This window comes from Halyomorpha halys, unplaced genomic scaffold (genome assembly GCF_000696795.3).
Source record: "Halyomorpha halys isolate HHAL.00 unplaced genomic scaffold, Hhal_1.1 Scaffold165.1, whole genome shotgun sequence".
NCBI lineage: Eukaryota > Metazoa > Arthropoda > Insecta > Hemiptera > Pentatomidae > Halyomorpha > Halyomorpha halys.
In genome coordinates this window covers 1,002,887-1,021,223 of record NW_027111427.1, presented here as the reverse complement: position 1 = coordinate 1,021,223, position 18,337 = coordinate 1,002,887, and the positions used below count along the sequence as shown (strand labels likewise).

Sequence of the window (18,337 nt, the reverse complement as noted above, 5' to 3'; positions counted from 1 at the left end):
ATAAATAAAAAAATAATAAAAATAAAAATAAAATCTTTTTTATCCCTGACGAAGCCCTGCAACGTGGGGCGAAACGTTGGCTCAATAAAATAGTATATTCTACTATTTGAGTTTTTTTGACCGCACCCGGACCATATTCCTTTCATCTAATTTTGTCCATTTTTGAACCTAATTTCCAGTGTTAAACTATTCTTATAATTTTCGGTTAATTGTGATTCATCAAATACATAATTCTGCGGGGATGTATTAATTTCAGTAAATAGAATTTATAATTTGATAAAATACGATTAATCGACAATTAGACGGATGGTCTAACTCTAGGAATTAGGTTTGGAAATGGACAAAATTTAGTTCGAAATGTCATCCAATAATTTTTTTTTCCCATGGAAATTTTTTTTGGGTGATGATTGCGAATTACAGCTTCGCCGTCTCGAATTGTATAAAATATAAACATTTTAAAACCAATACATATAATTTATTATTATATTTTGATCATAACTTCTAAAATTAGAAATTATAAGACAGAATGTAGGCCAGCCTAATGGGAACCAGAATGAGGGTCTCACCTAAAAAATAGGTCAAGTGAGAAACAAATGAAATTTATATAACTAGTAACCCAAAATATATAATTAAGAAATTTTCAAAACACATACAATTTTTTAGTTCTCTTTCTGGACCAGTTTGGTATACTGTTATATTAAAATATTGTGAATGAACTAATTTTTAATTTAATTTAATGGATTTTAATTAAATGGGAGGAAAACTATTAGGTTTTGTATTGTTTATATATATTTTCGAAAAATTTAAGCTAGCAAAATTCGTGTTTAGCATCATCAGAAACATGATAGGTAAAAATATCAAAATTCTCACAAAATTTTATATTTAGAAAAAATGTTTATTGCCTGCACTAAGATTGAACGGTACAATCATTTTATCTAAAAGTAAAATGTTGGAAGAGGATAGTTGACCATTTGAACTAGATTATAGGAAGATAGTCCAGGTGCGGTCAATAAAGCTATCAAAATAGTAAAAGAAAACTATTTATTGCTAACCAAAGTTTCGCCTCATTTCTCAGGGCTTCGTCAGGGCTAAATGAAAAAACAAGATACAAACATTATAGAATTGACAGAGCATTAAAATAAAAACATTTCAAAACAATTGTTATGTTTATAATGTATATAAAAAAGTAATAATATAAGGAAGTAGGAACTAGTTACTAATAAAACAACCAGGTTATGTTAATGTTCTATCAATACTATAATGTTTGTATCTTCTTTTTTCATTTAGTCTTGATGAACGTTAGTTAACAATAAATAGTTTTTTATTACTATTTTGATAACTTTATTGACCGCCCACCCACATGTAATGTTATACTTTTGTCTCATATATTTTCCTATTCTAATATTTAAAAAAAAATAAAAATTTGTACCGCTACAACTCATGAAGGGTCAGGGGTTCAGTACTTTGTAAGGAAGTACTGTTACTAGACCAACGGTTATGCAAGGAGGTGATTTGGTCAGAACCACGCTCGACCGCCAGATTTTTACCCAATTTAAGAGGCTGGGTGGACCCCAGGAGGGCTCCACAACCCACAGGAGTTATTCTAATATTAGACAAGAAATTTGATGATTCTGTCATGTTACCTATCTATGTATCATAAAAAAATTTACCTTTTTACTTATACTATGAAGTGTGGAAATTTTATACCTTACAGACAATTAAGAAATTTTTAGAATTAGGAATTTTAGATAATAGGAAATTTTATACCTTACAAAAGCCCGAATTGGCAGTTGTCATCTCTGTTTCAATCTGACAGGTTTTCCCATATATGTTTATTTGTTATTTTTATTAATGTTTTCTTTTTTTTTTTGCTACTATACTTCACCTTTACCTTATTTTTACTTTTTTACACCTACCTCTTTACCATTTTTATAAATAGTTCTAACGAATATTTATCCACAATTTATTACTCTAGTTCTGTATTTATAATTCTATCACATCTGGCTTATCTATTAGTAACTAGTTTCTAGTCCCCCTATATGTATTCTTATAATACTTATAATAATAAATAATAACTAATAAATTATTAGTATTATTATTTCTTTTATATATTTTATAAAAATATTATTTATTTTATTTTCGTATTTTCTGTGTATTCTTATTTTAATGTTTTGTCAACCCTTGGCGAAACTTTGGTTAATAAATAAATAGTTTACTTTTATTATTTTCATACCTTTATTGACCGTCACTCGGACTATCTTCCTACAATCTAGAAGTAAACTGTTATTCACACTTTCAGTAATTTTGTATGTTTCACTATGCTTGAATGTCTTAATTCTTACCAAATGAAAATTCATGGAGTACTTAATAGTTTTGTGAAATCGGAAAATTATTTGTATGAATGCTCGATGCTAGTGGTGACAATAGACAGGAGTGGTAGCATACCCCCTCTGGGTTGCTCAGTTTATTGCTGACTTAACGGAAGTGCAGTTTGTGGTAACGGGACTCGCCGACTAGAAGTTTTCAGCTGTCGCTAACCTCTTCATAAACCTTACTGTTACTGTTCAGATCTTCGTATTATTTCAAAATATTATTAATTATAAATAATATATACAATTATAAAAGAAATAGTTATTGGTCCTGCAGCTTTAGGCATTCTGAAAGTTGTTGGGCAAAAGAATTGAGCAATGAATTAACCATTTTTTCATCCCATTTATTCCGATCCTTTGAATTTCAAATAAATCTCATAATTATTAAAAAATCAACCAATGAAATATTTTACTAATTATAAAAAATCAATAATAATAAAAAAAGAAATTCATAGAATATACATCATCACTTATTATTATCAGTGATCGCTTATGTCAACTTTTTCAGTTCCTTTATTAATTTTATAAAAAAAAAAATAGAAAATTAATTCTATCAATTAATTGATAGAAAGATAAAACATATTTAGCACTTTAATTGGTTCATAACAAAGTTTTAACCTAGTGAAGGTAGATTTTGTGAAAACAGTGCGTATTGTGTGAATAAGAAAATTGTTAAATATTTAATATTAATGTAATAAGAATAAGTAGGTAACTATTTTAGAAAATAATTAAAAGAAACGTGTGGTATTAATTGATAAATATATTTCTTTTAAAGATAATTGACTTTGGCAATAAGACTCCAATAGGAAGAAAAAATTTAATAACTTTGACAAATAAATTAAACAATGATATCTATAAGTAATAATATAAATCGATATGATAAAAAAAACATTATTGATGATACCTAGCTCTGTTAGTAAATCCTTTATGCGATTGACAAAATGATCTAATTTCTGGGATGAATAAAAATTAAAAATAATGATAATTTTTAATCCTAAAAAAAAATAAAATAACATCCTAAGATATTTTCATCCTGAACATATTTAGTTCTATTCACATTTTTAAAACAATTCTCAGGCCACTGCTGATGTATGACTGTGAAGTCTGGGGAGCGGTCCTTCACAAAAAGGAAAAAATTACAATTTTTTTTCAAAATAAAGTCGTAAGAATCGCAGTGGATGTTTCCTGGTATGTAAGAAACAGCCAATTGCATAGGAAATTACAAATGGAGACAATAGAGGATTACATAAAAAAAGATTCATGAAGTTCCACTCCCAGTTACCGATAGTTAAAGGAGCTACAACTTGGGAAACCCAACCACAACCCGAAGACTGAAGCTCTGGCTGCTGCAGGACATCCTGTTATAAGTTCTATATTTATCAGTTCTGTCATTGTCGTTCTAAAATTTTATTTTATTATTTTTTTCTCTCTTCATATTTTTCATTAACTTTTTTTTCCATTTAGAATCAATTATTTGTTTTGATAAATCCATAAATGCCATTGTTTTTGTTATTAACTTTACTTTAATCTTTTATTAGGAATTGTTATTTTTATCTATTTATTTTATCTTTTTTTTTTTATTTATAACGTTGTATGTTAGGGGTGTGTTTTGTATGTGACTATTGATTATGAGGGGGAGGGGGTAATCAATTGTTAAAAAAAGAAAATGTCCCTCTTACAATAACCATGCCACCAAGCCAATCTTGTATTAAATAACAAACTAAAACCTAGTTAGTTCCTGTCAGCTCATTGTTTCAATTTTCTAGACTTCTGTGGAAACTCGTTGTGAGGAGAAAACGTATTTGTTTTATTTCTACGGCATTATGTCACCATTGATGTTTTCAAATTGGGTGAAATCAAATACTTCCTCTTCTCAATCCTCAAAAAAAAAAAAATTCTTTTTATACTATTCCACTGTAACTCGACACCGAGAGAATTTCCAATCAAATAATGATGTTTCATACTTTATATTTGTATTCTATATAAAGAGAAAGAATAAATTCAATATATAAATATATTTTTTTTTTAAATATTAAATATTATTAAATAGCTTTTACAGTACTTTTTGACGTTATACTGGTAGCCACTCACTCCAATCGAACGTAATAAAAAAAAAAGGAAACATTCCTCGTACACCTTGAATTAGTTGTATATAGTATCTTTGTGTATTATTGTTCGATATTTGATAGAACTAAATTTAAATAATAAGAAATTTATTATAAATATTTAATAAAAAATAATACCGCTTCAATTTTCAGAATTAGAAAGTTTTTTTTTTTCTTAAAGTGTCTTAAGAACTGCTGAAGACGCACAAGGCGGCAAAGCCATTAAGTTTCATTTGCAAGTAAACTACTAAAAGCTCACACGAACCAACTTAGAAGATATTTTATTGAACTTACACTCCCTTTTAGTTAATGATCAAAGTCAGGAATTTATTTACTCAAAGGGTATGTTAAACTTAGAGACCTATCTAGTTCCAACTTGTTGTTTCAGTTTAATTAATTTATAGGCTTATACTTACTAATCGAAATATATTTTTGTGTATTTTCAAAGCGAACATTTGTTATCAATCAATGGAAAAACAAATATTTCCACTCAAAATTTGTGGTTCTACTTTTTAAGACAAGTAATAATAAATTAAAAAAAAAAACTATACATTCACGATTTTCACTGGAGAGTATTGGGCTATTTTTTGGAAGATCGTCCTCGGAAATAGTCATTACCGTTTACCAATTTGTCGAAAAATGGCGAGCACTCATTTTTCAAACACTTGATCTTTCAGGAACATTTATATTGAAATCTCTAGATCGAAGCATGAAAAAAAAATACTTCTTGGATAATGGCGATTTAAGCATCCGTGAGTAAGTGGCCGACATGAACTCTTATCAAAATATGTTTTTTCTTGGAGAGGCTCTGGAAGGTAAAAAATCAAAACATTCAAAAGATAGCCCACATGCCATTGTCATGATCTCGCGAAGATTTAATAAAATTTAAAAAAAAGGTGGGGAAATTTTAGTTACTACCCTTAGTAACTAAAATTTCCCCACCTTTTTTAAGGTCTCTATGGGAAAGAGTGCTAACTTGTATACTGGGACAACTTATATTTTGTTTGACCCGTAACTTTCACAATGCAGTTACACTATCAATGCAGCCAAGAGGCGAGTTTGTTAAGGACGTCACCGTAGCAAACTCGAAATTGCAGTGGCGCCCGGGTTGACTTATCCCGTGCCGGCTCCACGGAATGAGAAATTTATGGTTCGCTTCCCACTATGGTTAGAATGGAGTAATGGTCTGTAGGATAAACCTTCCACCTCTTCGTATGTCATAGCCAGGAAGTAGGAAGGTGATGAGCTAAAAAAAAATATTCTATGGGCCCCAAGAAAAAATATATATTGAACAGTAAAAGTTTATTGTCATATTATTCTCATATAAAACGCATATCCCTTTTGAATATTGTTTGAGAATAATTCAATGTTAACAGGCCAAAGAATAGGTTTAGAAAATTTAATGGAATCCAGAAAAGGATCTTGTGAAGGACAGGATGGAGGTTGAGTCTTTTAAATCGCCTCTTCTTCCAAAATATCTTTCCCTAAAACTCCATTATCCTGCGATGGAACCAGATCCTGGGAAAGCTACTTCTTACCTCTGACTCCTCAAGTACCACGTCAGATCGTAGGTCTGGATTTGAGGGCAGATCTGGATAAAACGGCCTTTTGTATGTAAGTGGGGTAACCCACCTCCCCAAAAACATTCTTCCCTCCGTAGGCGTGCCCACTCCCCGAAGCAGTTAGTAACCCCTCTTCTTATTCGAAGGATATCACGAGTAGATCTTCTCCTTAACTGCCGTACTGCGGGATTTTATCGACTTCGAAATAGTTAGTGCGATGTCAGCATCTGGGAAAGTCATGTTTTATAATATATTGGCAGGTAGATAAACATTATCATACCATTCATAAAGAACGAGCTTCATGCAATAGTCATATGATGCACAATTAAGAATCTTTATATTTTTTATTCAACTATATAACATTTTTATGGTTTGTTTTGTGATATATTTTTCTAATTATACTTAAAATAATTATACTAATCGGATCCTAGTGCCTCGTTCTTTCACTCCTTTACTTTACTTCAATAGTTAACTAGTTTATTTTCATTTCCCAGTACAATACAGATCTGGGTATTGACATTCAAAACACCAATTTTATCTTATCATTATATTACGTTTTTTAAATTTTTTTTAAAGTAAATTGAAAATTTATATAAAATCATTTATTACCAAACGGAAGTAAATATCTATTAGTGCAAACATCACCCGCCCAAGCATTCTACACAATGATTCTACTCTAAATTCGGATCATCTCTTTCGCCTATGTCGCCACCTAAATAAATACAGGCTTGCTTATAAGCGATCAGTGCGGCAACACCGGGCCTCACGTTAAGCAAAAAATATTTTTTTGTTTTTTTCTTGAAATTTAAATCAACATAAAAGCTAAAATATACAAGTACATGTGAACTATGGTATAATAACATAATATTTTTTATGAAATTATGCATCAGTAACACATCAATAACATTTCTACATTAAAATGTGTCATGAATTTTTTTTTTACACCTAGGAGGATTATCAATCAAAGAGGTTAGAAAATAGTGGATTTAAGTGGATATGGAGTTTAATAAAGGATTAATACCTAATACGGGCCAACTCGCCACACATGGAACATTGTAAATGCTTTTAATTGGCGTCCATGTAATAAATTAAATAAAATATCTGATTTTATTTATAATCATAAGCACTTTCTTGAGCCGGGTTAATGTTGTTTAAATAAATAATTTTAAATTTTATCCATTATAGACTCAAAACATTTTATTCTCTTTTTAAGTCCAGCGTTTCGGCCATTTTCAAGGTCAATCTATTACAAAACAGCTTTTATTACATATATGAACCTCAACAATTCAAAATAATTAACAATATTATTTATAATTTATCTTACCTTAATACAATTTTAGAACTAAATAATTTAAAAACACAACTTCATTCTGCCCAGGTCAATTCAACAATTTCTCCATGCAACATTAAAACATTATGATTATGTCTAATTAACTAATTAGTCAATTTTCACATTAAAACAAAAATTAAAATTCTTTATCACAGTCACTTATTTGTTAAAATTTATCACAACAATGCTTGTTGCCCTTCCCTCCACTCAGGTCAAGCATTAAAATTATTTATTATAACTATATTTGTGTTAAATTGTCTCTTTATTTTATTAGTAAAATTATTATCAAGGTTAATTATAATTATCAACATTTAATATATTTTTCATAAATTAATTTTACTTAATATCTCTGCATAGTGTTGGATCAGATTTCTTGTGTCTGTTTTGAAATTCACTGTATAATTAATATTTTCACATTTGTAAATGAATTCAAGTATTTGTTTTTTGAATGTATTATTTTGTTTATGTAAAATCATAATATTTTCAAAATCATATTATAAAGTAGCATTAAAACATTAAGAAACCATATAATAAAGAAGGAATGGATAATGAATTAAACAAAACCTTTATAGTCTCTTTATTCCTCGAAATATAACATTATAAATAAATATGAAAAATTGAATGAAATGAATTTAGTAGAGATTCTTACAACTGTTAATATTCCAATTAATGTAATAATTTGTTTAAGTCTTGGTGACAATGTGAATTTATTTCCATAAGATAATAGAAATGATATGATTATAATGATGACAGGTTTAGAAATAATATTAAAAGATATGGATACTTCTGACAATCACAAAAATATCCAGAGAAATAATATAACCAGAAAAATAGGTAATTTTATAAAAAAAAAAAAAAAAATTGAATTGACCTGGGCAGAATGCACTTTTTTTTAATTATTTAGTTCTAAAATTGTACTAAGGTAAGATAAATTATGAATAATATTGTTAATTATTTTGAATTGTTGAGGATCATAGATGTAATAAAAGCTGTTTTGTAATAGATTCCCCTTGAAAATGGCCGAATTGGCCGAAACGTTGGACTTATAAAGAGAATAAAATGTTTTGAGACTATAATGGATAAAATTTAAAATCATTTATTTAAATAAAATATCTGTTTATTATTTAAAACAAAAAATTCTGAAGGCCTAATTCTTAGTAAAAAATATATACATTAAATACATTTTTTAAATAATATTTTGTTTATTCCTGACTTATTTGAAAATGTACCAGATGTTCTAATATATTTGCTGTTTAAAAAAAAAGATTAAAATATAGGTAACGGCCAAAGCATTAAAAAATGAGAGGTTTAGCTGACCACATATAATAAGAAAGTTTATTACCTAGGAGTTAATTGGATTTGAATGTTCAATATGCCAAAGTCCAGAGGTCATTTTCTTTCAAGATGTCTTAAGTAGTAATTGGGGATACTATATGGATAAGAACTAAGTTGAGGATCTGTTTACTTGGAATAATTTGGAAAGTAACGCAGGTGAATGATTTCTCGGGGCTTTATGTAAATGTTCTAAAATCCTATAGTTATGACAAAAATTTCTGGTTGTAATTACAAATTGCTTAAACATATGAGGTCATTTTTATTGTTATACGCGAAAAAATAGCAATTTTGATATATTACTTGAAATAAATAACAAAAATTATTGTATATAAGTAAACATTATTGGTAAATATTTTACCGTTTCAAGCATTATCAGATATACTAGATATTTATGTGCTAATTTATTTTCATAATGTTAATGGTAGATATGCATACTTTGCATTTATGTAATGTATTTTTCTGTCCTTTGGCTAATTAGCGAAACGTCGATAAGTTATTTATTTACTGGGTTTTGAGAAACACATATCTTCGTTTATTACTTTTACTAATTCAATTATATATGTTTGCCTACGTAAATATTTTATCCCTTTAGTTACGTTTCTGTTATTAATATTTAGGATGAACAATTTTCCTTTTTTTTTTTTTAATATATTTGACAATATATTAAATTTAATTTTGTTAATAAAATGTAATGAAAATAAATTTTATAATCAAATAACAGACAACATTCATTTTTAGAAGATGTAAATGTTTAAACCCTAATTGCATTAATACAAAATATAAAGTAGTACAAATAAAAAAAAAAGTTTTTCTCTGATTCTTGAAATTTAGAAAAAACGTTTCTGAAATAAACTATACAAATACCAATAAATACATTTTATTATTTGGAACCCATTAACAATTAAAGACCACAGAAGGGGAGTGTCGTAGTTCTAGGGAATTTAAATTTTAAATTAATTAGGACAAATCCCGACGCCCTTCAGCAAATAAAAGAGGAAAAACAGAACGCTTTAATTAGCTTATCCATTATAAAATCTTAATTAGTTAATTGAAGGTGCTTTCTCCACCAAACTGAGTCAATTGCTTTCAATGATAACAGATTAATCTTGTTTAGATAAAACCATCAACAGACATAAGTTTTATAATAAATTGTTTTGTATTTACTGAACCCTTGAAAACCTTTTAAGAGTTTAAATCTATACATTTATTAATAAATGTTGGATTTGATCATCTAAAAAACGTTTTTACATTAGTAACAGTTTACTTGAAGCGATCAATTAAATAAAATATCTGTATTAAATTATATTTGGAAAATTTGATCAATTCCATAAAAAGCTAGACAAGGTTCTTATGCAATAATAACGAATTAAATAATCATTAATCGAACTTAACTTCTCGGTCATTTAACGCCACGTTGCGGACACAATTCATTTTATTTTGGATGTTTCATCAACAAAATTTATTATAACTATTACGATTGTGAATTAAAGACAAAACTAGTTTTTTTTATTTTTTATATTATGTATATTGGAATGTTTTGATCGAAATGATATTTCAAACAATTAAAATTAGGAGAAGGGAAAGATATTCAGATGATTGCAAAACCGATAAAGACTAGACCTAAAAGCTTGGTTAATGCAATTGTCATCAACCTTAAAATCGGTTAATATGCCATAGTTTTAAAAAACATCTGTCATCAAAGCATTTAAGCTTTATTCTATACATTCATAGCATTTTCAAAGAAAAATTATAAACAATAAGTTGTTTATCTTTTATTTAGTTTTGTTTAACACCTGGAGATTTTTTGTTAAAATATTCTCAATAGTAGTGTCAAGTATTATAATCGAAATAAATAATAACCTCCACATTTTTCCACTAAATTACAACCTACCCTTATTCTCGTTTATAGAAATGAGAAACAATTTCTTTTTAATTTTTCGTCTTTTAAATTTCTTTTTTTAGCCATCTAATTAACTTGCAACGTATTCTCACTTTCTGGTAACTTCATCATCTTTATTAAGTATTTTTTTAACTCAGAGTCTTACCGCATGCACCGCTGAGCTCATTTGGATTTCCGATCTCGTACAAGTAGGCGAGTTCTATGTTTTATTCTCTTTCTTTTACCCCCTTCTCCTTCTTTATTCTTTTATTATTTTTACTTACCCAAGTAATAACTAATAAGTTATGTTCACCACATATTATTATTGTCATATTTTCAAATCACTTCTTTTGTCTAACATTTTTTTTTTAATATTTATTTATTGCTATTTACAACTGTACACTATAATATATTTAGTAAATCTAATCTAAGTTAAAATGGAGTGTTACAGGAGTGTAGAGAAACTACCCATTGGTAGCACTCTAATGACATTTTACATTAGCTGGTCTCGTGGTCATCTTCTTTTCAGGCGCCTCGGAGGATTGTCAGGAATGGAAGAGGATGCAAGATTAGAAACTAGGGGGTTTGAGTGGTAAGAGAGTTTATAATGGAAGGAGTGATATCTGGTTCGGGCTTGATCGGTTACATAGGGAACATTAAGGTCTTTATGTATGATTTTATTTGTGACAAAGTAAGGAGCATTGAGGATTTTACGAAGGATTTTGGATTGTAAGGATTGAATACGAGAGGAATTCGAAGATTTAGTGGAGCCCCAAAGCTCAACTCCATATGTTCAGATTGGCCTTATTACAGCCATGTAGATCAGTCTTTTGTAATGTGTTGGAAGTTTAGACCGTTTGTCTAGTAAGTGCTGTAATAGTCGAAATTGACGTGCGGTTTCCTGTCTTTTCAGTCTGGTGTGAGGATTCCAGGTTAATCGCTTGTTTTGTCTAACTTAACTTTATATTTTACTTTTCTTTATTCTATATTCATATTTCTTTGTATTATATACCTTTATATTTTTATTTCCTTAATTATGTAATTTCACTTACGTTTTATTTTCCACTTCATTCATTACTTTATTTTTATTAATTTCTATTCTGTATTAAATTATTTACTTTAATCATTCTGTGATTAAAATTATTTCTTTTTTTTTATTCATTGGTTGTTATCTTGTTCTTAGCCCTGTTGAAGGCTGAAAATTATGACAGAAACTTTGACACTGTTAAGTAATTTTTTTTGTTATTTTCTAAAAGCACCCCCAACCATCTTCTTCTCAAATATATTATCCACGGTCAACTATCTTCACGTCATTATGAGAAACAATTTCATTTTTTTACCGAGTAGATATTACACAATTGCATTTATATAAATTAAGAAAATTTAATTGTGATTTTTTAACTTTTTTTTATAAAAACTTGAAAAACATTAAATCTAACCATTGTGCGTCGTCTTGAATGCCTTCATTGACAAGTCAAAGATTATCCCTGAAATATTAATGGTTAAATATAAAGCAAATTGAACGAGACAAAACAAGTTTTGAGTTTTGACGACAAGGAACTATAAAAAAGATTGATATCTTGGAACGGAATTAAGAAATAAAAATCTGTATGCATATAAAGTTTTTCTGACTTCAAGGATTTGTACCAAATTCGAAGAAAATCGAAATTTGAATTGTAACTGTCACAAAAAAAATAACAAATAGTAAAGAACCGAATGAAACAACTTTTACGTTAAGATTGGTATTGGCTATCAGGGATGTGGAAGGGTGATCTTTAATCCAACTTCTTCTTAGTAGTATTTTGTAGCTCAGACCATTCAGCTGGTTCGAGTAACTTATAATGAAAGCAGTCTGCGTTCGTAAGGTTTCAGTCAGTATGCAGAGTTGAATTATTCAGGTTTTCTTTTCCTATGCTAAACCTCTCATTTTCTAATCCATATAAATAAATACTAAATACAATTTGAATAATTTATAGATGCTTACCGTAGTCTTCTTCGTACACGATGGCCACCCTCGTCCAATTAAGGAAGGAGATGAGGTCTTTGACGGCGTCGTTGAGATAGTTCTGCGGCGGGTGAAGGTTGATGGAGAGCTCCCTGAAGCCAGGGTCCAAGTCCAAGCGGGCCTCCATGTGCGGGAGGTCCAAGGCCTCGCAGAGGCTCTGTACGTGGGCCCCAAGGCCCGCCTCCCACGGGCCGAACATACCCTGCACTCCTGACTCCACCTGCCCGCAAGCTGTGAAACAATCGATAAATTATTATAATACAAAATATACTTGTGTAAAATTTGTATCATTAAGAAAAAAATTATAGGCATGTTTGTTTCTTAATTTATACCCAATTCGAATAGTAATTACTAGAAAGGAAACTAAAATCTAACAAGGCTAATTTTTTATACGATTTAATTAATAACATAGTGATTAAAACTTAGCGATAATCATAATCACATCCGGCGTTATGTGGAACATTAAGATTTCAGCATCTTTTACCTTCTCTTACGTATATGGTACACAGCTGGTGAACCTTTAGTGCCTTAAAATTAGATATTTTTTAAGGATTTAGATATTTTTACCTATCTTTACATTTTAGAGCTACGTGAATAGTTTTCACAGATAAGTGGATCATAAAAGTGTCTCACTGTGTTTTTTTTTTCAGCAAAATATCTTTACCAAAAAATAGAAGCGGTGCAATATTAAAATATCTAATTAAAGGTAAAGATAAATGTGATAGGGGCCTTAAAGCAGCTTTTTAAATAAGTGCCACTATATAATAATCGTTTCAATCGATTTTTTTATTTCGATTTTTTTCTTAAGTATTTTCCAAAACTACTTGAAGAATTTTAAGCCACTTTATATTAATTTACAATTAATATTCGCCTGGCAGGGCATAAATGCCGAATTTGTAATATAACTCCCATTTGAACCTTTAATGTCTTTTTATTGGAAACAATCACCTATAATTATCTATAGTTATAAGAATTTATAAATATGAATTGAGGAAGAATTTGATAATCAACTAAAGAAAAACAAGGACAATTATTTTCCCAGAATGAAAAAAACATTTCCGAAAGTAGTAGTAATATTGACTACTAGACCGTTGAGTATATATACTGAAGTCATAAACTGAGTGTTTAGACTCAATATACACTTATAAGTTAAATTTTAGAATAGTTAATATATAACATTATATTAAGTCACAGGAAGTGATTATGATTATGAACACATAATAAAAGGTCTCAATTCTAAAACGATTTAGAAGGCAGGCGCGTTCACAGTACATTTTCTTTTTTACCAGTCTGTTACACCTTAGTAATTGAATAGCCAATTTAATTTTATTTAACCTATTAATAAGCCTTTCAATTGATATAATGAAACTAAAATTACTATCAGTTTTATCAATATTGATTCTATAATAATTAGTCATTAAATAAACGTTTGAGAGCAGAATGTAAATTTTAGTAAACTGTTATATATTATATTTCTATTAAAATTTTGCCAAATGACAATGTTAAAATTTCCTTACAAAAAAAATCTTTCTCAAAGTGTTGATATCTTTCAACAGGAAAAAATCATTTGAAAAATTAATACGGGCAAGTGAATAATATAGATTAATGTATAACATTTGTTCTGAGAGAGCGAGGAATTATTTCATTAGTGGTAAGTTGAAATTTTATAATACGCTTTAATGGATAAATATAAATTATAAAAGAATTTTTTAATCAGGTACGAGTAGTAATACATAATATATATAATCTATGTACCGTTGTGCCAATACATACCGAAGTCATATACTCTGTATGTACCACGTATACATGTACTAGAGTCCAAGATTATCAAAAGGTACCTTAAATATGAAGTCGAAGAAGGTGATAGAGTAATTAACAACATATAAATAAATTGAGTTTATACATTTTGTTTTTTATAATTTATTTATTATCATTTACAACTGTATGCAATCATAGACTAGGTAAATTTGCTATTAGATATAAAATTATATGATATAAACATGTGCAGAATCTACCCACTGATAGAACTCCAATAACGTTACTACAGAAAAAATCTCGATGCCATCTTCTTTTCATACTCCTAGGGGGATTATCAGGTATTGAAGGAGACACCTGGGGCCTCTTTCATAATGAAAGCTAATAGTATTAGTTCATAGTACAAGTGTAGAAACGAGTGTGACAATAATACTAATACTTATTTTTTCATGATAGGGATGACTATAAGTGATATTACAGGAATTAAAAAATACTAAAGTACAAGTTACTATTGTACAAGTCTGTGTAATTGAATTAAGATAAATCTAAAAGACTAATAGTATTAGTTTGTACTTTATTATGAAACAGGGCCCTGGTTAGAAACAAGTGGGTTTAGGTGGTTGAGAAATTTATCATGGAAGGATCGGTATCTAGTTCTAGAATCTTAGTTTCTTGTCTTTTTAGTCTTGTATGAGGATTCCATGTCAGTCGTTTGTCGAAATGTAGTCCTAAGTAACGGATCTGTTCGACAGGAATAAGTGGGGTGTTATTAAAAGATAGTGTAGGGCAAGAGGTCATGGGTTTACGTCGAAGGGTAAATGTGATTTGGAGGGATTTATTAGAATTTATTTTAATCCTCCAATTTTGGCACCATTCTTCAAGGGTGGTAATGTGAGATTGGAGGGTTTAGGATACAATGTAAGGATCATTGTTCACTGACAATCGACATGTGTCATCGGCATACGTGGTGAGGATAGTGTTAGGATGGGTTGGGATGTCAGCTGTGAAAACTGTATAAAGGATAGGACCAAGGATACTACATTGAAATGAAAATTTAGTCAGAGAAAATACTGCCATGATGAATAATCATGTAGTTGCTTTTTTGAAACGAGCAAGGATTAATTTCAAATCAAATTAGTGCGATAAATGAAAGTAAGTGTGATACACGGATTTCTTTTTAATGATTTGTCCTTTAATTAAATCAATAACTTTTCACCGAATAACATCCGATTGATTGACAGATGTTAATGTGCAATTACCCTCCCTACCGTACTACCGCAGCCTAGCTGGGATGGTTTAATTTCGTTAGCATAATCCAGACGAAGCTTAGGCCTGCCTGACAGAGAACTATTAGGGACATGACAAGGACCAGAGCAACTCGAGGAGTCCTTACCTTGGCAGGGAACACAAAGGGCCATTGTCCAATATGTACCAGCTAATTGTTACTGCCCGTGTGAGCTCTCAAGTTACCATGCCAGTTGGTAAATTAATAACATATTATAATCTAAGTTACAGTGTTTGAAAACCCTTACATCCAATATAGAGCCATGCAACATTTTCTTTTTTCAAATTGTGTTTTATAAGCTTTAGTTAAAATTTAAAAGATTTGCGTTTACTTTATTATTATGATTTGGTAACATAAATTAAAATAATATATGCGATAAGGAACGAAACGTAATTGGATAGAATTCAGATGGGTTACGAACGATAAATGATCAATAGTCACCAGAAAAAAAAGTTCTCCAAATAAATCAAGGCGAAAAATTTCTAATTTTTAATTTCTTTTAAAAAATGATTTTTAGCGGTTTGAGACGCCACTAAAAAAATGTGATTTGCCTTTTTCTAAAAACTAAAATTTTTTGATCTACTTTACCCTAAGCTACGTTATGTTTTCTTATATTTTTGGAATATGATATCGTTTAACGGAACTATTAATATTTTTCGGAAAGAGAAAAATCGATTGGTATATCGTAACCGTGAAAAAAATAATGTAAACTTTCTGTGAGCGTTTAATTTTGTTCATAATCTTTTTTTACATCTCAGAATTCAGTAGCTTGAAATCTCTGGATTTTAGGAAGAACTTATTAAACATACAGAAAAGAAAACACCGCAAAAAAGTATTGGATTAAATCCGAATGAGCATATCAACAACCCTTAAGGACTATAATAAATCAATAGAATTAGTATTTTAATTTTTAAAATCTCAAAGTTTACAGTCCCAAATATAAGATAAAATAGAAAAAAATTAAATAGAAAATAACGTCATAATCGTAAGCGTAAATAAATGGCTTTCATTACAGGAAAATTTTAAGCTAACACACACAAATGAACAAATTAACGATAAAAATAATATTCATTGGTTCCTTATTTACTTGTGTGGGTTCAATTTATAGTTCAGAGGATAAATTATTAATATTAAAATAACGATAATAATAAAAAAGGACAGGATGATGGAAAATTTCCAGTGCGGTAGATAATTGCCTATAATTAAAATTTTAAAATTAAATTTCATTATTTTCATTTTAAATAAATTTAATTGGTCGTTTTAGAGTAAAATATACAAGAAGAGTCGTGTTTGAAGAATTAGTAGTAGATGTAATTTTATAAAATTAATCCCCAATATATCATATTCATTCATTTTCTTGACTTTTCTCCAACTTTAGACCAAATCGGACGATACGTTTTCGAAATATAGGTGTACTGAGAAAAATACGTTCACGAATAATTAAGGGAAAGCAGTGGACGGAATCGGATAAAATCAATATTTGACTAAGCAGACACCAAACTGCACAATTCCTTAAACATTTCATGGAAATTGCATTAAATTTTCGATCGATTATGTCCGAACACAAGTTTTACTACAGACAGATTGACACGGAATCAAAAGTGTCCATTGGAGTCTAGAGCGTAAAATGCGAGCGAAAATTTTCAGTTTTGAGGTTATAAATTTTTTTTTTTATTCTCTGCATTAAAATTAAGTTCCTTTACCTTTAGTTAGCCGAAACGTAGATGAGAGGTTTCTGTTTGGTCTGATCTTGAGGATCTGTTGTATAAGCATCGAAACTCCGAGTTGGCTAAACCTGTTACTAGCTTTGTTCCAACACGGTTCAAAACTACCAACGTCAGTTAGATGATAGCTTAAGTCATATTGGAACAACACAATTTTAATAATTATTCTTTTTTGATTTGCCTTCCCTACTTATAAAGTCATCGTCATCATTAGTTATTCGTAGAATACTAAACTAGACTCACTATTGGAATACTAATCACTGCTCTCTATAATTTTACTAATAGGCTCGGAACAGAACTAAATGAACGAGTAAAAGCTCAGTTCCAAGTTTTAATACTAAACTTTAAGTTAGAAGTTTTTAAAAGGAACCTGAGAATTTGGATAGTTTTTAACTATCATGGTTTTTCTTGTTGTTACGCTTATTACTTAAGAAGTAAGAGAAGAAGAAAATTAAAATATATAAAAATAAATGAAATGGTAATATGGAAATTTAGGCATACAAAAATAAATATTATCCAATCAAACGTTGTATAAACACTTTTTTTTTTCGACAAATCGAAATTGTACATTTAAAACATATTCAGTTTATTTCAAAATTTTAATTTTTCCCTACATTTTCAATAAACATTGAACTTATGTACATGATATCCTCCCATATTAAGTTTTTTTTATTGTAATTTTTAAAAACTAGACCAAAATTTCTTCTAATGTTTTCAGGGATGCCAAAATATGATATCAAATACAAGTTGTCAACAAGAAATCCAAAGATAATTATGCACTTGCATCTGTGAATCGAAATAAAACTAAAGAATATAAAGTAAATTAGCAAATAAGGTAATAAAGGTAATAAGGTAATAAAGGTAGCAAATGGATCATAAATTTAAAAACTTGACCAAAGGTAAAAATGGGTTCGGTTAGAAGAAGAATGAGAAAAAAATGTAAGTGTATATGTATGTATGTATGTATGTATGTATGTATATATATATA

The 18,337-nt window shown here is 29.1% G+C and overlaps 1 protein-coding gene across 5 annotated transcripts in view; it reads right to left on the bottom strand.

Moving 5' to 3' along the window:
* LOC106678871 (glutamate receptor ionotropic, kainate 2) overlaps positions 1–18,337 on the bottom strand; it is a 676,475-nt gene that overhangs the window by 237,174 nt on the left and 420,964 nt on the right. For all 5 annotated transcript variants that reach the window (XM_067049421.1, XM_067049419.1, XM_067049423.1 and 2 more), the window contains exon 3: positions 12,565–12,816. In XM_067049421.1, coding sequence (XP_066905522.1) covers positions 12,565–12,816 — 252 coding nt within the window. The remainder of the gene's footprint in view (positions 1–12,564; positions 12,817–18,337) is intronic.